Source organism: Meriones unguiculatus, chromosome 16, assembly GCF_030254825.1.
Source record: "Meriones unguiculatus strain TT.TT164.6M chromosome 16, Bangor_MerUng_6.1, whole genome shotgun sequence".
Taxonomy (NCBI): domain Eukaryota; kingdom Metazoa; phylum Chordata; class Mammalia; order Rodentia; family Muridae; genus Meriones; species Meriones unguiculatus.
Window position 1 is genome coordinate 47,679,664 of NC_083363.1, and position 23,060 is coordinate 47,702,723.

Below are 23,060 nucleotides of genomic sequence, written 5' to 3' on the forward strand. Positions count from 1 at the left end.
GTAAATTCTAGGGACTCAGAATGGGGAATATAAGTTAACCTCTGGAAGTAGAGGTAAAGGAAAGAAGCTGAAATAAAGTGAGTGGATTGAAAGCTAACGTGGTAAGCAGGCTTAGAAATCTTTCTCTAAATAGCGAGGCAGCTAGTCTTCCAAGCCCCAGCAACAAAGCTTCCGTTTCTAAGAGGAGAGGGTCTGGAGGAGAAAGTGAGGCAATTCTCTTTAAATTAAATAAATTAAACTGCAAAATGAATAAATAAAGGAGAGACAGACCATCTCTGCATTGACAACCCCAGACTTCAATGAGACTCTAGCTTTAATAAGTGGGGGAAAAAATGAACCTTTAACATACTTAGTGCTGAGCTGACAGACAAGGCAGAAAATTAAAATGCCTCCACACAGAGACTTAAAGGCACTGATATTGAAAGAGCTTCACTTAGAATGCCTGGCTAGCTGACCTATGTGGAAACCACAGTTGGCAAGTTCTGCATTCACTCACAACTGTCAAGTAAGTGTTTGAGGACCCATTCTTCTGTGTGAACAGACAACCCCAGGTCACTGGAGAGCAGGGCTGTACGCTGTGTGCCTGATTGTGTTTGAGTTTCAGACAAACAAAAGCGGCAAATGGGAAAAATGCACCATGTTGTAGGAAATAGTTACTGTATCTCCCATGATGTCTATCTACTGGATGATGAGTATATGCACAAATATATACACCTATAAATATTTTATAAATATTTTGTAAATATTTTATAATATTAAATAAATATTTATAAACATTCACATTTATAAATATTTTAGTTCTAGACAGGAAAGAGATATTGCCTTTAAATAGGAGAATGGAATAATATATTATACTCATTCATATACGTGTATATTAAATATATGTGAAAATGGAGAAAACACAGGTTTCTGAACACTAAAAATCCTAAGGCTGAAGAACCCCAACCTTCCTGTTCTCCCTTAACTGGAAGGCCTGGCTTTGAGGGTTTAAAGAATGGAAAGAGCCTGATAGTTTGTGTACACTACTTCATAAGTTTTCTTCCATATAGGTGCAAATGCTCAAGTATCACAGGGTGAGATCATAGCAGAATCTATGCTTCTCTGATACGGTAAGCCTCTGACTTATGTGGATCATATCATTGGCAACTGCTACGCCCTCATAAGGACAAAAGATGCTAAGCTAAGTCTTGTGGACAGCATCTGTCTCTACCCTGTGTGGTCACCTTGCCAGAAAAAAAAAAAAAAAAGTCTTGACATACTGGCTAATCAAAGCAGAAATTAAACTTTAAAGTGAATGCACGCTCGTGGATTGTGATCCGACTGAAACCCAGCTTTGAGAGCATGGAGAATCGCCTCCCTTCATTTGTGAGGTTTGGGAAGGTGTATTTAGCGTGCTGAAGGATGGGGTAGTGGCCTGGAGGGAAGGCCTAGGTGAGATGCCTGTGCCAGTCTAAGGGGATTGATAAGTCCCTGAAGGAGAACTCAAAATGTGGGTCTTGGTGTAGGGTTTCTCCGGAGGGGCCATCTGGATACCTGGGACAGTGGCGCCAGCATACAAGCAGGGTCTGCTGAGGACCACCCTCCTGGGCTCCTGCCGAAAAGGGAGGACCCGTCCTGAGGCTGCGGACATGCAGAAGTGTGTTGAGAGATTGCAGGAGCCTTTGCCGTGGTGAAACTGCCGAGCAAACACGCTGCGGATGGGTGTGACAACCCCAGCACTCAACTGAGCTGTGCTACTGCGCTGAATGAGACTGCTTTAAAACGCGACGATTCATTTCTCCATTTAGAGAGAAAGCCCTGTGGAAAAGGTGAGTGACCTTACAACACTATGATTTGTGAAAATGGAGTTTTGGTGTTTTTTTTTTTTTTTTTTTTTTTTTTTTTTTTTTAATTCTTGGAAAATGGTGTTCAGAAGCCATGGAAAAGGTGACTTCTGAGTAGAAAAAAAAAATCAAACAGACTGAATGGAAATGATTTGAGGGCAAATTAGCTTAAGTGCTAACTAATGACACTGCAGGCTTCAGGTGCATTAAGTGTGGGAAAAGACTGGTTTACCAGGCTGCTGTCCAGAGAGCTACCACAAGACGGGACATAGTACTTGGAATTGGAGTTTAGACATCTCCAGCACTGGGTCTCTTTAGAAGAGTAGCTTGAGTAGAGGCTGTTGCCTGTCTTTGGATCTTTTCCCCCTAGCTGGGCTGCCTTGTCTAGTCTCAGTGGGAGAGGATGTGCTAAGTCCTGCTGTCACTTGAGGTGCCAGGGTAGGTTGGTACCTCTTGGGGGCCTCCTCTTCTCTGAAGAGGAGAGGGAGAGGGGACAGTAAGGGTGGGATTGGGACGAGAGGAGGGAGGGAGGGGGATGGGATCAGGCTGTAAAGTGATTAAACAAATGAACAAATGGAAAAAAAGTAACTTGAGGCTAAGGTGTATGTGTCTTCAGGGTAAACACACTTCCTTGAGGACCCTAGATGGGAGGCAGCAGGCCTCTCTGGGGGTGAAGCCAGAGGAGACAAAGGGAAGACTCCATATCTGTCAGCTCCCTGGTGGGGGTGGAGGGGAAACTCAGTGGTGGGGCTGACACCCAAAGGGGAAGGCCACAGGCTTCGAGGGTGTGCTACTTAGAAGGAAGTTGCCAAAACCAATCCTCCTGACTCTCTTGAGGAGCCCCACAGCTGTTCATGGGAATAGCCCAGAGTTGTTGGGTGCCGGCAGCCAGGAGCCACCTTCAGAGGGTAGTAACTGGGTGTTTCCCAGGCTGAGAACAGGAAACAGGATGTCATGGGTCACACCTTTACAGCGTGTGTGGGACCTACCAAATCAGAGCCTGATGTATCTCTGTTTTTTTTTAGTAATAATTTCTGACATCCTATTTTTTTTAAAAAAAGGTTTCTTCTCATTTTGCAATTACGTGTATATGTGTGCAGTGGCACGTGTGAGAGCAGGTTCCCTTAGAGGCAGGAGGAGAGAACCCCATCTCTGGAGCTGGAATTAAAGGAGTTTGTGATCCGCTGGATGCTGGATGTAGAGGCTGGGGACCAAACTTGGGCTCTCTGGAAGAGCACTGCACACCCTTAACCTCTGGTCGTCTCTCCAGCTCCATTTCTGTGACTACCAATTGACCTCCAGAAGTCGGCCCAACGACTGAGGTATTAAATACGGTGCTAACAGGAATCTGTAAGTAACTGCAATTCAGAATCTTATTTCTGAGATAAAGGGTTATCAATGACAGCGGCACCTATAGAAATTAAAACTGAGAAAAGAACTTTAGGCTGCAGTGTAATATATATATATATATACACATATTTATACATATAAACATATACATATTTATACATATATATACATATATATGTATGTATGTATCTTGTGGTGTTTTCCTTTGTGTGGTTACAGTCAACTAAAGGTATACATGCTGTGCCAGGACCCGGAGGGCCTGTGTCCAGCACTGGCTTCATGGACACGCCATGTAAATAGTCACTTGGCCCTCCCTCCATCCTCAGAGTGGCCCCACACACAGCTTCATGCTTTGACTGATCTTTTCTTTAACATTTATAACATTTCTGGAACATTTTCATTTTGTGTTGAGACCTGAAGACTTTGCAGCTGTCCATATCCTGTGCTTTCTGGAGGAGTATGAGAAGTCTTTTTTTTCCCCTCCTGAGTGCTGAATATTGACAAATGCTTGCTAAGGGCAATAGATGTTTCGGTGGGATAAATTAGCATCTATTCCACAGTGCTTGATTTGAGGGTCATAACACCAAAACAAAAGGAAAGTTGCAAAACTGAGTGTAATGTTAAAGCTACAAAAAATACTGGCAGTTCAAAAATAAGTAAGAAATTGTTTTAACAAATTCTCATTTAGGGCAAGGTAAGGGCAGATAGAGGAGATAAAAAACTGTTAAGGAACAACAGGAGTTCATCAACTCATTAAAATATTCGTGTGACTCTTCTCTGTCTCCATTTGGAAATAAGACAATATGTATCCAAACAATGAGATGTCAGTCTCTAATAGAAATTATTATTTAAGATAATCAGCGCTCCATCTGCAGCTGAAAGACTCAGTGTTGAATCAGAGCATTTTGTGTTCTTATTCCTTACAAATTCAGTAACCTGCCTTTGGCTTATGGTGCTTATTAGCAAAAGAGGTAGGAGCCATGAGACCCAGGGCAGGTTTCTCTGCTAAAAAACAGGTAATTCCCACTCTGTGAATCTTACAGTTGAGGGCGATGGTTGTGGCTTTAGTGAATCACTGGACAAAGTCATGTGGCATCCTTATGAAGAGATGCAGATCAAATACACCGATTCAGTAAATATATAGTTCAATAAATACATATATTTCAGTAAATGATAGATTCGTGGATGACTTATGTTAGTAATTTGGAATGAAACCTGCTCCTGGATTGCCTAGCAACTTAAGATGTCATCTTGTTGCCTGCCAGGTGGCCACACCTGGAAGGCGTGGTTACCTTGCTCCTTAAAAGGGAACAATCTGCCATGTTCTCTCTCTTGCCTCTTGCCCCCTCTTGCTCTCTCCTTTCTCCATCGAGATGCCCCCCTCTGTCTTTCCCCCCATCATGTCCTGCTCTCCCTTCTCTCTCTCTCTCTCTTCATCTCCATCTAATAAACCTCTTTCATGTAAAATCTGTTGTATGCCTAATGGTCATTATTTAAATTATCCTCAACAACTCACATATGAGCAGAAGGAATCTGATGACATTTAGAAATGCCTGGGCCTTGATTCAACTTAAGTCTTAAGCAGCCACACTTTTCTACAACTACTGAATTATTTATTCTTATTCTTACAGTGGGTGTAGAGGTCAGAGAACACAGTGTGGGAGTCAGTTCTCTTCTTCCACCATGTGGGTCTCAGAGACCCACAGGCTGTCAGGCTTGGCATCAAGCTCCTTTACCCACTAAGCCATCCTGCTAGGTCTTGACTTTTAAATCCAACGTTTCCACCAACAACTAGAACAATAGCATGCTTCTACATTTAGAGAGGACACAAAGTTGTAAGCGTCAGCCATCTTACCTTCCACAAATAGTCCAAGCGGTATGTTCAGGTTGGACCAAAGTCAGAACATAACACTTGAATTTTATTTTACTTTGGTTTGGTTTATTTATTTGATTTTATTTTTTGGTGCTAGAAGTCAAACCCAGGCACTTAGACATGTGAGGCAAGTGTTCTCCCACCGAAGCCACTTGAAATTTAACAATAACCAATATAATTCGCTTGTTTAACACAAAATGAGAAACTCTTAGCTTTTAAAAACTTCTCAGAGGGAAGAGTCATGCTGTTAACTGATGATTCAAAATAAATTATCAGCAAGACTTGACTGCTTAGAAAAAGCAATCATGAGCTGGGGTGTGGCTCAGTTGGTCAAGTTCTCACTAGCATCATGGAGCCCTAGGTTCCAGTCCCAGAAAGGCATTGATAACCAAGGCATAGTAGTGTATGCCTGCAATTCCAGCACTTGCATGGTAAAGGTGGGGACATCAGGAGTTCAAGGCCATCCTCAGGCTACTTAGAGTGTGATGGGTACTGAAATATTTGAAAGACAGATATATGAATAGAAGGTACTTTACCCGTATTGTTCTACAGACAAACAGTGAGGAGAGGAAGTTTAGAGAGAAAAGTTAAAACATATCTGTCAAAAGGAGCTGCCTCTCTGTGAAAGGAGTCTTCGAAGATTGCTGTCACAATTCAAGAATGTCACTGAGGTGATTCCCCACAGTGGGATGGGAAGTGGGAACTGGTGGAAAAAGTCGGCAGTATTATAAAGCAAATCTAACCTTCAAAAATCCGTAGGACCTCTTGATTGATGTACTTTTTTATTTCTTCAAATGAAACAGCATCAGCCTAAAGGAGGACAAGGAATGTCTATCAAATTAAGGCAGAGCAGAAATGGATAAGGAACAAAAATGCTGGGTTTGGGATACTTTTGTTGGTACACATTTGTCAAGCAAGATGCTTCTGGCAGTGCACTGTTTTGGGCAATAAAGACTGTTTGATCCAATGCTAGGGTAAGCTGAAGTTCATAGTTGCTCTACAAGCTGTGGGCTGGGATCATTACCAGTGACGCTAATATTTCTCCTATGAATGGAGACCACGTGGCTAAAGACAATTAGGAGATAACAGTTTCTGTCACTTCATTTCATACGGTTAAGAGGCCCAAACAATGTGATGGTGCTAATAACCAACCACAGTTGAATGTGTGCCCCACTCCTGGGCACTGGCAGTCACCATGAGCCTTCAAAGGAAGAAAATCCAAAACAGAAACTAGATTGCAGGATTATCCTACAAAATGTTTTCATCCCCTCAGGTTTTGCCTGTCTCATGCTACTGCAACTTACATATTAACATAAATATGTTAACTGATTTTTAAATAGAAAATTTCTGAGATACCTGGTAGTCACAAGTAGTTAAGCAGTTTCAGCTGAAAGCTTAATCCCTTGGCAAAAACCCATCCTTTATAGAAGCCGTGCTTAAATGAAATACTTTGACACTTTCCAAAGGGAGCTAAATAACACTTTTAAGATGGGCCAGCATTTCAAAGTGTCTTGTTACTCTTCTTTGTATTTGTATTTATGTTCTGAGGCTCCATGTATGACAGTGGAGACACCATAGCACACATTAGATGCCCTCCATTGACAATCATACACTTTGAGAAACCCATAACAGAGCCAAGTGGGATGGGACCAGATGAGGGACATGAAAGATCTGTGGGAAATCTCCATGAGAAGTGACGTTTGGTTATGGCCCCCATTACTCCCATAAATCAGGAAGTTGGTCCTTAATCTGTAAAAGTCCCTGTCTTGGTGAGTTCTCCATCATCCTTCTCCAGAGAGTCCTGCATTCTGTTTGCATGTTAAACCTGTATATATATCCTCTGCTTGTTCAGTCTCAACAGTCCATTCACTTAGAATGCAAAAAGAGAAAGACAGTGCAGTGTGCTCATAAGGTGCTGGTTTCTATTGGTTAGAGTGTCACCTTGCTTTCAGTGTGCATGGGAGAAATGAACTTGGATAAAAGTCCTGGAAGGGCAGTGGACAGGGGTCCCAGCCCCAAGCAGGAAGCTCTCTGCATTTGATACCTGCTGGCAAAGGGACAAATCAATTTTCTCTAATGGCTATCACTGCACAACCACATTTCAGGGTAGGCCCCATGCTCAAGGGGAGTTGTCCAAGATTAAAAAACAAACCAACCAACCAACAAACAAACAAACAAAAAACCCTCAAAGGTATTTTTGTGGATTTTTTTATTTTGTTTGGGCATCTTTTTTTCTTATTGTTTTGTGTTTTTTAATTATTATTATCCTGTTTGTTTTATTGTTTTGTTGTTTGTTTGTTTCGTGATTATTTTTCGCTTTTGATTTTTTATTTTACTTTGTTTTTGAGAGAGAAAAAGCCCATAAGATTGAGTGAGTTGGGTAGGCAGGAAGTGGGAGTTGGGGAGGGGAAATATGATAATGTATATTGTATAATTTCTTTTAATAAAACATGTTCTTGAATGAGCAGTCTCATAGCAGCAACCTCAAGCTGCAGGTTTTCTGCAGGCACAGTTTAGCAATGAGGTAAAAATGCCGAAGTAGGAAGATAAAAGCCTCACTTTTCACTGGTCTGAGGAGAGTATGTGTTTAACTCTCCTCCTTCATCCCAGGATCCACTTTTGTTCCTGTCACAGAAGCTTTCACACTACACCCCTCAGCCAAATGGCCTCCCAACATTCTCCCTCAAATATTAGGGAGATAAGGGCTGCTTTAGGTGATCACTCTCTTGGCCTAAGGAATTTCGACATCAGGGCAGATTTGCTCGTGTGGCCAGCTGAACAGAGTCCCAGTGTGAAGCAGATGTGTGTGTTTGTGCGAGGAGCAACCACAGACACTTTTGGAGAAACAGGGTTGTGGCATGTGTGTGGTACACGCCTATATCCCCAGCACTGGGGAAACTGAGACCAAAGAATCCTGAGTTGTAGCTCAGTCTGGGCTATCCCACAAGGTCCTGTTTTGCATACTACTCCTCCGCCATTACAGTAGACAACCCCAAACCCATACACAAATCCAACCAAACAATGGTTTTGGAGACAGCTAGACCTGGCCCTCTTCATTCTTGAATCTTGATGAAGGCAACTCTTACACTTACAAACAGATGAGGGAAAGGGCCTCATTCTTCTAGTTTGGCTGTGAAGATCTAGGATGTAACGGACGTTCAACAGAGCACCTGTCGCTTAACTTTAAATAATGGTGCAGACCAGTTTATTTTATATTTTTAAAAAGGATTGCCATATATGTATATATGATACATAGCCAATATAAGACAGGGGCCCTACTTACCGGGGTGCCAGGGATGCCTGGAGAGCCGGGAGGGCCTTGGTGGCCAGGCGAGCCTATGGAGCCCTTGCTTCCTGGTGGCCCCGCAGGACCTATAGCCCCCTTCATGCCGGTAAGACCTGGTTTTCCACGTTCACCCTGTGGACCTCTGTCTCCTGGGATTCCTTGATCACCCTGTTTGGGGGAAGAAATAAGGGATCACCCTTTCTAGTAATGCATTAGCTGTGGTTATGAGCAAAAGTCCTAGGTCTACTGTGCCATTCATTCACAGATCCTTGGATCAGATACTTCCGCTCTGTACCCAAGCTTGTACCATTAGCATGTGGGAATATTAATGTTAGTGGTATCTCTTAGCTGGGGCAATGTTGAGAGATGAATGCACCCAAGGAAAACGCTTAAAATGACGTCTGACCCTTTGGAATCACTCGGCATGTAGATCCCAGTGGCAACGATAGTTGTCTTCATTCAGTCTAGAATGATGTCACTTTTGCAAGTCAGCACTCACTGTCACTTCAGGTCTGGGTCTCTTTTGTAGTTATAAAAGGAAATTGCCAACAGGAGCGCAGCTCTGAGATTTTTCACCTAGAAAACTCAAAACCTGTTCTATATCATAGGATTACCCTCCAATTTGCATTTTCATCTGGCCCTTATTAGGGCCTTTGGAGTTTCTTCTATAGTCCTGTTTTATATGGGTTTACATAAGTTATCGGTGATGAAAAACATCCGTCACTCAGGAAATCGAGACGGAAGACCTTTAAGGAAGCCTCTAAGTGACTGGGGCAAGGGGAAGGGCAGCTGTTTCTGAGATGACTTGTTGAAGAGCATATGTGAACCTTAAGACATTGTTGAGTAAGATGTGAGAATTAGCAATCACACGACACTAGATGCACCTGAATGTGAGACCAGGGTTTGCAATGCTGCCTTTCTTCAGGTGTCTACACCATGTGTGCCCAATGGAAGAAGTGTGACCCCCACGGCAGGCATTTGTTACACATTTTCCATGTTCAACTGTCCGACTCCAGTAAGTGAGGTGTGAGCTGAGCGTGACGGGCTGGTGCTAGAGGCTGCCCCGCATTTATCATACTATGCCCTTATCTGTAATGGTCTGTAAAACCCCACCTGTATTTGTCTTGATTAAAAAAAAATAATGACAATAAGTGAACAATCATAGGTACTAATGTGATCATGAGGTACAAAAGGAGATACAGCAGCCATGTAGAAAAACAACAACAACAACAAACCAGAACAGAAGGCCATCATATCAGTGCTGTCTTACTGGTATACAGACGTCTCAGCTCATGTCTGGAGGAATTTCTGAGATTAAAAAATATTAACACATTCAGGTCTACGATCTGTATTTTGTGATCACGTGAAGCCTTAAAATTATGTGTACCCATCACCCAGGGTCATTTCAGGCCTGAAACTGCACATGGCACCCGTCACTATACTTGATGTCCTGCTTTTAATCCACACAGGCCACATGGTGGAGGGAGAGAACTGACTCACATAGGTTGTCCTCTGACCTCCAAAGCTTGCTCTGCATGCGCGTGCGCGCGCACACACACACACACACACACACACACACACACACACTTTTTTTTTTTCTTCAAAAGAAAAAGATGTTTTAAAGAAACTGGAGAGAAAATAACTGCTTAGGGAAAAGGGAAGCCATACACAGTCACTGAGTACTGTCAGTAGAAAAAAAAATGTTCACAAAATACTGTCAATCAAATTTCAAAAGAGTGTATATTTCATATTGATTATAGGTAAGAGTGAATGAATGAAATATGTCCAAAATATCAAGTGTTTGACCCTGTCTGAGGATGCCTAGAAGACATTTTCTTCTTAAATTTACGTCATCTTGTTTTTCATACTTCATTCCATGTTCATGAAACTGTTAGTAAGTTTCAACCACAGCACCCGCAGCCTGTACCTGCCTTTGTAACTTCACATTCAGGTCTTTTCTACATCTCTCCTCCCTCACGGCTTCTGTACCGCCCTCGGTGCTCCCCTGGGTCAGTGGTTTTCAGCCAGGGCAGCTTTGCTCCCTAGAGCTACTTAAATGTCTAAAGATGTTTTGGGTGGTGACAGCTGGGGGGACAATGCTGCTCCTCCATCAAGGGGACAGAGGCCAGCAAAGCTATTAATAGTCTGTAATGTACAAGACAGCCAGACATCACAAAACATAGCCGCCTCTAAATATCAGTAGCACTGGGCGTGAGAAATCCCTTAACTGGCGAAAAGGATTTGGGTGGTGGTGGTCGTTGGCATGTGTGTCTCAGGAGGGTGGTAGAGGACTTTCCACACTGAATAGAAAATCAGACTCAGGTGTGTCCGACTAACAGGCACACCTGCCGCCCAGCGTGCCTAAGTGTGGCGTTCTATGCCTTGAAGAGAGTGTGCTTCTCATACACCCTAGCCACCTCACGTTGGGAGAATCAAAGCTGTCTACATGCTTCAGATAGAGAGATAGAAAGCAATAGACCAGTGTATCAGACAGACATGAACAGCAACCACAGCAGGGATATACGTACGCGTTCTCCTTTGGGGCCTCTGTCTCCAGGTTTACCCACGATGCCCTGGAAAACAGATATTAACACTAAAAACCACTGCTTGCCAAGATCATTAGTCTAACTGTCCTAAATGGTAGAGCACCAGAGATACGCTTACAAATTAGAAAATTTAAGAATTCATACTAGTTAAAATGTTATTTACTCATACCTGAGCACCTGGTAATCCATCTTTTCCATTTATCCCCTAAAAAGACAAAAATAATATTTCTTATATCTCACATCTGCAACAGCCATAATAATAATAAAAAAACAGAAATGCTGTTCCATATTTCTTCCCGTATCTTGGTGAATCAGTATGGCAAAACAGAATATAAAATCAGGACATGTGGCCCTGAGTTCAAACTCTGACTGCCATTTCCTGGTTCTATTCACCAGGCCTGGGGATTTGCTTCATCAGAGTAGCATCAGCATCTTCAAGTACACAGAGAAGAATGTGAAAATGAGCAGGAAGAAGAATGTGAGACCGAACTTACAACTGAGGAGTAAGCAAAATGACACAGAAAGTGTGGTATCCACTCAAATAAGCCAACATGGCTTTTTCTACCTCCTCCTAGGAAGGATGAAGCTTCCCCAAAGCATTGGCTGAGATGTGGAGATTTATGTATGTATGTATGTACACACACACACACACACACACACACACACACATATACAGTGTATATATAGTCATTGTGCAGTGACTTCTTTGAGAGAGAAAGCCTTCCATCTTGGAGGACAGTTTTTTAAGACGCGGGATATTCTAAAGGGAGGTGAAACACTCCATCCTGTAGGGAAGCTGGTTAAAACTCAGGATAAGCAACTCAAAATCCTTAGGAATTTCCTGAAACCGGTTGTATTCTCTACGCTCGCTCTTCCCCAAGGTCATATTGGTAGTAAGAGACATTCTCAGAACAGCTGAGCTGCCTGAAACAGGCCAAGAAACAAGAGAATTGTCCAGAAAAAGACGATTCTTCCTGTTGAGCTGCCTGCAAGTTGTGCAGTGAGCTTCCGGCTTGCAGCACCGTGAGCGTCATCCGTGTCGGAGCCGGCTTTCGGTGATGTGGCCTCATTGTCACCCCTGTCCGTAGCTGCTGACGTACACTCCTATAAACAATGCCAACTACACTCACTGATTCACCAGGTTGCACTTTGCTGCTACCCTCACTTTGGTCTGTCACTGGTTGCCTATCTGTGTGAGGAGGAGACACCAGAGTGTGCTCCTGCTATGAAATAAACTGTCGGCAGGAGAAAAATCATTGTTTTTCAGTGTGAAAAAAAAATAAGAAATGAGAATCTGTAATTGTAGTTTTTGAGACTACTAAGCAGTGGCTAATTTTTTTTTTCTTCCCCCATTAGAAAGTTGAAAATTCTGGGACCTTTAAAAGGTATTCTGGAGGTGGCCACAAAGCCAGCCCTGCTTGGAGATTTATAAAACTGACAGAATTTCCTACCAGAGATAGAAGGAAGAAAAGGGCCTAGGGTCAAATCTAATACCTAGAGCCCAGCCGCAGATGTGGCTTTGAGGAGTGATTTGAAGAGAGAGATCAAGGTGAGGGATGTGATTTCCTAGCCAGCAGGCATTGCACCGACATGCTCGCTGAAACCCTGAGAGACTTTTATTGTGCGGGAAAAGACTCCACAAGGACACAGCTGCAGACAGCCACCTGTTCTCACTGCTGTAAATCACACTGACATCTGTCACAGTTGGTAACCCAACCATAGGCTCAGGACTTCTCTGGAGTACCCTGGGAATTACTGAGAGTACTTTAGCTAAGAATATGTTACCTGAAATGTACAGTTCAAAGAGTTTATTAGCCCCAAGAACACTGGCAGTGAAGATTAAACTGATTAAGGAGAGAATGAGAAATAATTGTGCCCCTTGAATAACACATAAATCAAATGCAAAACTGGAGTTCATGCTTTGAACCTTTAAAATGTACATAATTACTTCTCTTTTTAAAAAAAATCAGACACATATACAACAAAACATAATTGTATCCATGCCCCACTTTCCCCACCAGCTCCCCCTGAAACTCTCTTCACGTGACCCTCCCAACTTTACCATCTCTTCTTTTGAGAACTGACTAAATCCAAGCAGCCCTGTGCCTGTATCCGTAGGAGCAGGGTGGGAACCTAACCTCAAAAAATGAATGATTCTCTCTCTGCAGCAGTTTTGAGCACTGACCTCTGACTAGCATGGAGCAGGTGCTCAAAAAGAAGTTTGTTTACTGAAAAAAAAAAAGTTGCCTCTTGTATAATATCCTTGGAACGGAAACCTTTAGCAAGATGGCTCACAAGCGCTAGGGAGGAGAAATTTGTTAGGGCAAGGTGATAGGAAGATTATAACGTGTTAAGACTATAATGTTACAATGTTAAGACTATAATGTTATAGTCATCACCTAATACTTCCTATAGCCAGCACTGCAGGCCTCTCTCTCTCTCTCTCTTTATACAAACAACTTGCTACCAAGAATCATAGTAGATAGTCTTGGGAATCTTTTTTTCTATCTATCTGTCTGGAGCCTACTACATTGGAAAGCTTAGCAAAGAAGAAATACACTGTGGGCTTTTCTTTACCTCATGTTTCCTGACTGACTGATAGAACACTCCTAGATCAAAGCCAGACTGCCTGACTGTAACCGGCATATGCTCTTCTTCTCTTGCTTTGCCTTCTCTGAGGAGACGGTGGCCACAGAATGCATCAGCTCTGAGCTGTCAGAGAAATACTATGCCCATCAGCTTTCCTTTTTATAAAAGGTCTCGATCACTTGCTGTGCTCTACATGAAAGGGAAGGACCAGTTCCAGAGGCTCTGAAGCCCCCTTCTGGCCTCCACATGCACCAGGCACCCATAGGGTGCACATACATACGTGCAGTCACTCATACTCACCCATACACATAAAATAAATAAGTAAATAAATAAAAAAATTCTTTAACCCTCACCCTCACCCTGTACTTCACATCCCTGGGTCCAGGCCCCAGCTCATCCTCAGCTCATAGTAGGGCCTATATGTATAAACGCTGGGTAGGGATAATGGTCACAATGTCACATCAATACCCTGTATCAGTAGCCACAAGCTCCTTTAGGGCCCTAGTCATGACAGATCTGCAGCAGTCATCATTAATGACAGTATGAGGACAAGGCCCAGACATGAGGGAGGAGTCTGAGAAAAGATTCTCTGCTTTAGCCTATACAGGTGCTGTGTTGGAGAGTTGTCAGCTTCTTCGTGTTTTAGGGTGCAACAGAACATTTGATTTTTACTCTACTGAAGTTAATGTACCTAAGAAATAATGAGTCTATTAGCCCTTAGGAAAAAAAAAATCTCACCTCTCCTCACCATTGTTATAGATACAAAGACACCACATGGAGAGCTAGAAAACTCCGGAAGGAGTTCCCCTTTGGTACCCCCGAAATTCAATTTCTAGAACCCGTTCTTATTTCCTTCTGAAGCTGCTGGCTCAAACCTTGACCTTCTGAGGAGGAAGGTGAAGAGACAGAGTTTAGTACATTCTTTAGGATAGCAGTTTCTAGCTGGTAAAAAGTACTTACTGGCCTTCCCGGGGGTCCCTCTGGTCCAGAAAAACCAATATCTCCAGCCGGTCCTCTCTCACCCTATAAATGTGTTCCAAGGGGAAAAATTGGTAAAAAGTCCTTTGAAACAGCGCCTATATTCTACAGCAGTATGTCTGCCGTTAAAGTGCTGGTAGCTTACCGGCTCCCCTGGAGCTCCCGGAGGACCTGGGGCACCAGGTTTTCCCTGTAGGAAAATCAAATAAAAATGTTCAGCGTGATGGATGCCAGGCTCTTCCCAGAGTTTAAAGGGTTGCTATGGTATTCGGACTAGGACATAAGACTCCAGGGCTGTAAGATACTCACTAGAGAGTCCTGAGGGTAAGACAGGGGATGCTTTTGGAGCCATTCAGCCAATGTGTCCTCCCTATTGGAAAGCCTTATGTCTTTTTTCCTGGCACTCTTCTTTATTCTAGGGGATGGGCATGCGGTGGGGGTGAGGAGTTGGGGGAGGGTGGACGGGTGCAATTTTGTCACGTTGACACACTAGAGTCATTTAGGAAGGGAGAACCTTGATTGAGAAGAGTCCTCCATCAGACTGGCCCGTGGGGCAAGTCCGTGGAACCTTTTCTTGATGAATTGATTGATGTGGGAGGGCCCGGCCCACTCCAGGTGGTGCAGTGCCTGGGAAGTGGTCCTGGATAAGAAGGCAGGCTGAGCAGGACCTAAGATGGGAGCTGGTTAGCAGCCCTCCAAGGTCTCTGCTTCAGCTCCTCTCTCCAGGCTCCCGTCCTGATTTCCCAGAGGGACCGACTATGATCAAGGACACATAAGCCAAACAATCTCCTTCCCAAGTCTTTTAATCGTAGCAATAGAAAAAAAAGCACATTTTATTTGAAAAGCTGTATTTGGGCAAAAGGTTGAGAAATACATTGCTTTTTTTTTTTTTTTTTTTTTTTTACTCTTCAATGTGCCATGTGGAAAACCCCGGAGATAGGAGTGTGGTGTTTATTAATACTTTGATTGTGAAATGTGCCCTACAGTATATTTGAACACTTGGTTCTCAACTCGTGGTCGTTTAGGGAGACTGCGAACCTTTAGGACTGTGTAGCAGGTTGCTCAGAGGCCGGCCTTGAAGGTCGCATCCACTTCCGGTTGTTGCTCAAGCGCTCTACTGTTTGACCTACCCACAAGCAACGCTGCAAGTCCTTCCAGCCCACCCCAGCTGCCAGGCCTTCGCGGCCCTCACGGGCTGTTGCACATGGACTTTGAGCCTTAACCGGCTTCAGCCACAGTGATGAAGGCTCCAGCGGAGATGGAAACTAAAGGGCGAAAGGTCAGACTGAGCTGAGGGTGCTTCCGCCCCGTGGGCCTCCCTGCAGCTGGGAAGGATGTGGGGATGCGAGCGAGCAGCTGAGACTCTAGAAAAGGTTAGGGCCCCTTTCAGCCGGCTTTAACCTTCTGGTAGGCGATCCCCACTCAGAGAAGGGCGAAAGAAAGACATTCTAGAGAAAGCCCCATAGCCCTGGCTACACTGGAGAGGGACCGACTGTCCTGGGAAGGGCGGGATTGCGTCCTGTGACCTCCTCCAAGTAGTCATGACATGCCCAGCTGATTTTATCTTTGCTTCAACTCTAGCAATCGTCCCGATAGTTTTGGACAGTACCGGAATATATCTCTCTATCTCTATCTTTGTATGGTGAGATTGAACACGTACTCATTTGAAGGCGTGTGACACAATGGCACATTTACAGTGCTTTGTAGCCCTCATTGCTGCTTGTCGGCCGGCCCTCTTCACTGTTTTACTTTCTGAGGACCAGTTAAAAAACATAAAGACATATTTTAAAATCACACAATTGCACGTCAAGTAGGTCCCATTTTAACCCTTTCCTAATTCCAGACTTTCCAAGTGCTCCTGAAAGTTGTGAAATCTGATAAGTAAGCTTAGCAGATGTTAGGTATCCGAATATATGTCTGATATTTCAACCAATCTACAACCTCCAAAAATACTGCTGGAATTCCCGATTTAAACTATCTTATGAAACTATTATACACATTTTAATTACTTTACTCGGATACACTAGCAATTCTTTGAAGATGGACTTAATTTATGGTAATGGCAGAAAGTATTTTGATGATGTAGATGGATGCAATGGGGAAAATGTGTTCCTTTGTGAATATAAAAATGTGAGTGTTAAGCAACAGGCTGAAATGGCATTCTGAGTACAGTTCAAGAAAAGAGAGCCCCAAATACCAGTGAGGAGGAGAGTCAGGTGTGTGTTGGGGGCATGGGATTGAATATGAAGTCCACTTTCATAAAGAATCTTCATTTTACAAGAGTGCCTGCTGGAGAAGGTATTTTTCGTCTTTTGCCTTTACAATTTGCCATTCTCTGTAAAGCGTATATACGGTGGGTAGCATTTTATTATATATATGTATATATTCTTTTATTAATTACAGTTTATTTACTCTGTATCCTAGCTGTAGGCCCCTCCCTCATTCCCTCCCAATCCCACCCTCTCTCCCTCATCTCCTCCCATGCCCCTTCCCAAGTCCACTGATAGGAGAGGTCTTCCTCCCATTCCATCTGACCTTAGTCTATCAGGTCTCGTCAGGAGTCGCTGCATTGTCTTCACCTGCGGCCTGGTAAGGTTGCTCCCCCTTCAGGTGGAGGTGATCAAAGTGCCAGCCACTGAGTTCATGTCAGAGACAGTCCCTGTTTCCATTACTAGGGAAACCACTTGGACACTGAACTGCCATGAGCTAAATCTGTGCAGGGGTTCTAGGTTATCTCCATGCATGGTCCTTGGTTGGAGTATCAATCTCAGAAAGGACTCTTGCTCTCCATATGGAGCTGCTCCCTGTTTTCTCCCTCTTCCCATTTGCCTTTCTGAATGAGGATTGGTGATCTTACCCGGGGTCCTCCTTCTTTTTTTTTTTTTTTTTTTTGAATTTTATTTTTTTCTTATCAGTTACATTTTATTAACTCTGTATCCCAGCCGTGTCCCGCTCCCTCATTCCCTCCCAGTCCCTCCCTTCCTCCCTCATCTCCACCGTGCCCCTTTCCAAGTCCACTGATAGGGGGGACCTCCTCCCCATTCATCTGATCCTGTTTTATCAGGTATCTTCAGGACTGGGCATTTTATTATATCATTTGAGCTTATTAAATATAATAATGTAGAGGGAATGTGGGTCTTTTCAGTATGATGGTAAATGGATGCTAGTTGGAGGTTTCAGGTAGTATAGATGGTACTGAGTGGTGTCAGTGTGGTGGGGTGGGGTTGAGACAAGGCCCTTTCCTATCTTCCATTCTTGCTCCTACTATGCAAGAATATGGTTTCCACTGACTTTCTTGTACTATGACACCGGACTTTCCCTGCAGGGTCACCTGGCAGGAGGATAAATGGGCCTCTTATTCATAAACCGTGACCACAAAATTTTAATGAGGGCATCATGAATAAAGATCAGAATTATCTCGAGGGCTCAGAGAAATGATTTCAACCTTTCTGGGAGCACTTTCTATTCATTTGCGAAGACCTTGATGAGATAAAAGCATTTGACACCAGAGAGCAACAAAAATGACTGAGAGGATTGAGGCCTGGTTTACGAGGAAACATTAGCAGCAGTAAAGCTCTGCTAATAACCCTGGGTGAAGTGAGTACCCAGGCAGACTACAGCGGGATGTGGGAGCCCGATGTACATGGCCCAGGATGAGAAAAGCTGGCCTTTGGAAGATGGAGAATTGTTAAAATATGACAGGAACAGGGCTAGAAAAAGTGAGTTTTCAGAGCTATGCACACACACTAATGTGCAGCCATGAGGAACTGGATTTCCTAAAAAAAAAAAAAAAAAAAAAAAAAAAAAGAACAGATACTCTAGGGTCAAGAAAGCAACAAGCTCTGGGCCATCAGCGATGCTAGCAGAGTCACTCCAAACCTCCCTAATCACTAGCTATAGAGCAAGTATGGACATAGAAATGGGTACCCAGAAAGCTACGATGAGAGAAGCCAAACTCACCGGTATGCCGGCTATTCCTGGGGGGCCTGCTGGGCCTCGATCTCCCTGTTGAGATGAAAATAGAAATGGCTACTTATGATGATGTCTATAGACTCTTTACTTTTAAAATCATTATTAAAATAGTAATTTGACATGACATTGTATATGGAGGAAATCTCACAAGGCCCTCTCTTGTTACAAGATCAAGAGTTACAGCTAACCCTAGACACACACACACACACACACACAACTAAATGGTCTTGTCTTTATTTACGTGTGTGTGTGTGTGAGCAATCATGAATTTGAGAGGGTGTGTGGTGGCAAAGGAGTTGTGGGGAGAAGAAGGGGTAGAAATGAGGCAAACATAGTACTTCTCTGTATAATTAAAAGAAATTGGGTTTGCAAAGGCGTGTTTGAATATATTGATGGTAATTTGTACAAAGAAAGTTAGAAGAGCAGAAAACAATGAATGCACAATTCAACCCATTAGATTTTTTTTCCTCTAAAGGACAAAGTACTTCAAAACCCTAATGAAAAATATTATTCATCATATGCTTTCACCTTATTTTAAGAAGAAACCACACATTCTTACAGCTAAAGTTAGTTAATATTTAAAATTCTACGCATAATAAGAAATCATTACTATGACCTGAAAGATTAAGCACATTGAATGTTATTTTTTTTTTAATCTCTTCTTAACCTCATCCCATTGGATACAGGGTTAGAATAAAAATATGGAGAACTTAAGATCTGTAGTTCTCCTCTGCTGACCAAACACAAGATCCATTTAATTGCCCTGAAAAACAGAATGGGATAATAAATGGCAATTTTGTTGGGCAGATCCCATATTTTAAAATGCCTCATACTTTTGCTGGAGGGACATAAAACGTGATGAAATACGGAGATATGGGGGCTATGACAATGGTGTTAGTAATAAACTTAATGTGATTGTTACACAACAGCTGTTTGATGAAAAATGTTAAAGTTCACTTGAGATAATAGATGAGAGGATGAAATAGAAATGGCAATTGATTAATGATAGTAACAATATCAGTATTTAAGTATATACTAAAGCTACAGTTGACATAATGAAATGCTGGCATGTGATTAAACAGTATGTCAATGCAATAGAATATAATTCTCAGAAATAGAACAGCCTATATAGTAGGAATTCTAGGAAAGAGAGAGAAGTGCATAAGTAAGGCTAATGATCAAATAATTCTTTATATTGTATTTCATACAAATTCTACAGAGAAATATGTAAAAATAAAATAGCATGAACCTTATGAAGGAGTTAGAAGAATCTATTAGTGAGTATCTGATCTTGGCTGGGAAATGAAAGTAAACATTTCCTATTTAAAAATTCCAGAGAAGAAATAAAGAATAGTTTAGATTTGACTGTAGTAAAGTTTTTGTAGTACTGTTAAAGTTAAAACAAGAAAACAAAGACCAATTAAGATATAAACTCTAATAAATATATAGAAGTAATATCTTCAGAATACTAAGCCCATGTTAAAAGAAAAATAAATAATGCATGATATAACTCATGCAGAAAAGTTGGTTCCGTAGACATAAATAATACAAGAGTGGTTGGCAGAGGTGAGAGGGTGTAGAGGTCAGGAAGGAATATGGAGAGATTGGTCAGACGACAAGTTACAATTACATGGAGTAAGCTCTTGTGCTGTGTTGCACTGTGGGATGGCAATGGTGAGACCACGCTGCTTGTTTCACAGGAGTTAGAGGAGAGGATTTTCAATATTCTTGTCACAAAGACGTAACCAATCTTGGAAGTCATGACATGGCGACAACCCTGATTTGAGCTTTATACGCTGTATACACATAGAGTAACTCTGTAGTTTACCTCTAAATTATTATGTGTCAACTAAAATTTAAGAAAAAAATGAGGAAAAGGATAAATGTGTAAGTCTCATTTTTTAAAAATCTTGAATATATCGCAACTTTCAGCGAGGGGAAATATTTACATATCCAATAAATATTAATGTTCAGAAAGTCTCCAGTTTTGAGGGTCCTCATTGCCTTGAGTCATTCTCCTAATCATCTTGCCTCATCCTTTCATAGTTACAGCTGAGGTAAGGTAAATATTCACTTGCCTTCCAGCGTCTCATTCTTATACATTCCGGTGTTTGATCACCAGAATCCCAAGACCCTTGAGTCATTTATGGTTCAAACTTTTCCTTATCTTTCACTTCCTTGCATGGTGTGTGAGCTTGAATGGGATATGGAGACCTGAGCCCTTTATTGTTTCTCTTTCCTTGCTTTTTGGCTACCATGTGATCTGGCATATTGTAATCCTTCACCAGACCCCAAAAAGAAATGGGGCCAGCTGATCAGAGGAAAAAACTCCAAAGCTATGAGGTGAAGTAACACCTTTCTCTTTATGGGCATTTATTACAAAACTGACAAACACCATCTTCTAGCTGGCTTTGTTTCCCTCCAACCATTTTGGTTGTGTTGTCGCTGTTATCAGTGGCTCTGGGTTTCACTCAGAGCCAAAGATGAAGTCTTTACAATGGCAAATAAGCCTCTTTGTTGGTGCTTATTCAACTTTCTGCTTTGAAACATGAATTCACTTATTTTCTAATACATCATGAGCCAAGACAAATCTACCAATGCCACAACGGCAAGACGGTTTTCCTTAAAATCACTAGGTGCTCTGGTTAGTCCATGACAACTTAGAACAAACCAGAATCACTGGGAAGACGGTGTCTTAGCTGTGGAATTGCTTCCATCAGACCAGCCGAACAGACATGTCTGCTGGACATTTTCTTAGTTAATGATGAATGTGGGAGGGCCCAGCCCACCGTGAGTGATGCCACCACTGGGCAGGTGGTCCTGGGTTGTATAAAAATGCCAGCTGAGCAAGTTAAGGAGAGCAGGTCAGTAAGCAGTTCTCCTCCGTGGCTTCTTCAGTGTCTGCCTTCAGCTTTCTGCTTGAGCTCCTTCCCTGGCTTCACTTGATGATGGATATTGTAAGGAAGCATAAGCCAAACAAGCCCTGTCATCCCCCCAGGTTGCTTTTGCTGAGAATATTCTATCACAGCAACGAAAAGCAGAATAGACGTTAGAGAATGCTGGAGCTTATGCCTCTCTCTTACATCCCTCGTAGCTAAGAGCACAGACAGCACTGCTCCTCCAGTGGCCACGCTGAGCAGCACTGTTTGGAATGCTGGGGCTGCCTTTCTACCTGTTCCCACCTCTCAGACCTCTTATCCAGGACTTCTGCATTCACACGCTCACAGTCCTGTTACCCCTGCAGGGGTGGCCTGTCTCTGGGTCTTTATATCTGTTGTTCCTGCTCCATGAATTGTTCTTTTTTTTTATGAGGAGGTAGCTAATTCACCTCCTTTAAGTCACTGCTCAGCTCTTGCTTTCTTGGATATCATATGATGGATGTGGGAGGGGCCCCCAACATCTACTAGGCATGTGTGATACCCTTTAATACATTCTACTTTTTTTAAAAAAAACTATTTCTTTAATGTACATCCAGGTTTTTCATGTATGAATATATATGTGAGGATATCGGATTTGTGGAACAGAAGTTACAGACAGTTGTGAGTGGCCATGTAGGTACTGAGAGGTGAGGATGTCAGATCCATGGGACTGAAGTTATAGATGGGTGTGAGGTGCCATGTAGGTGCTGGGAATTGAACCTGGAGATTCAGGAAAAAGACCCAGTGCTCGTAATCACTGAGCCATCTCTCCAGCCCCAGCCATTCTACTTTAATTTCTTTCTGTAGTACTTCCTGACAACAATTTTTTTAGCATGCATATCTCATTAGTTCCTATAGCCCTCCCTAAAAAAAAAGTCCCTTAAGTATAAAAGTTTCATTTGCTTTGTTCCCTAATACATTTATAAATGTTTTTATTTCCTTAGAAGAAAGGATGAGATAAGAATATATGGCTTGGTCTGAGCCCAGAACATTTCTATCTAACTATTCCTAGGCTAGGAAGCTTCTAGCCTCTGTACAAACCAAGTTTCTTCAAGCCCAGACCTTGAAGGCTTCATCTTCCAGCCTCTGTCTACTAACCTAGGCCTAGAATGTTTTCAGCCTCTGAGACTTACTTTCTAGTTCTTTCTGAACTCTGGATGGCTGGTTCAACTCAGCTTTTCTGGCTCAAAAGTCCTCTCCAAGCTGACGGATTCAAACTGTGTTCACTCTCAGCTTCTCACTGAATTGCTCTGCTTCGAAAAGCTGCTTCTGAACTCCATGAACTGAATAGCACAAACTCAACTGCACTCAGCTGAACTCCATCGAGCTGTACTGGACTCTAGAACTCTGCTGTGCTGTCTCCATGACCTCCACTGCATTCCTAAACCATACTCTCCTCCTCCTGGACTGTACTGTTTCTCTCTCTCTGTGATGCTCTTAGGTAGCCTTTCTCTCATGAGAGTTGGATGTATCCTATTTCTGACTCATTCTGTCACATCTTTCTCTGATTTGTCACTCTGTCTGTCCCTCGATTAGACTTTATTGTTTGCTATTAAAGCGTGTACTAAATTCCATCTGGAGGGAATAAAGGTGTGTCATGTCTATATTCCAGCCAGAGCAATCAAAGGCCTACACTAAGGGCATATCTGTATTCCAGCTGGATTACACAGTCCTATGTCTTTGGGTGGATTCCTTGCCAGAGTAGCATGTTGCTGGATTAAACTT

The 23,060-nt window shown here is 42.6% G+C and overlaps 1 protein-coding gene across 2 annotated transcripts in view; it reads right to left on the minus strand.

Moving 5' to 3' along the window:
• The window catches only part of Col19a1 (collagen type XIX alpha 1 chain), a 324,630-nt gene that overhangs the window by 15,641 nt on the left and 285,929 nt on the right, over nucleotides 1–23,060 (minus strand). For both annotated transcript variants that reach the window (XM_060369802.1, XM_060369801.1), the window contains exons 41-47: nucleotides 18,406–18,450; nucleotides 14,591–14,635; nucleotides 14,428–14,490; nucleotides 11,048–11,083; nucleotides 10,861–10,905; nucleotides 8,330–8,500; nucleotides 5,790–5,856 (exon numbers count right to left, since the gene is read on the minus strand). In XM_060369802.1, coding sequence (XP_060225785.1) covers nucleotides 5,790–5,856; nucleotides 8,330–8,500; nucleotides 10,861–10,905; nucleotides 11,048–11,083; nucleotides 14,428–14,490; nucleotides 14,591–14,635; nucleotides 18,406–18,450 — 472 coding nt within the window. The remainder of the gene's footprint in view (nucleotides 1–5,789; nucleotides 5,857–8,329; nucleotides 8,501–10,860; nucleotides 10,906–11,047; nucleotides 11,084–14,427; nucleotides 14,491–14,590; nucleotides 14,636–18,405; nucleotides 18,451–23,060) is intronic.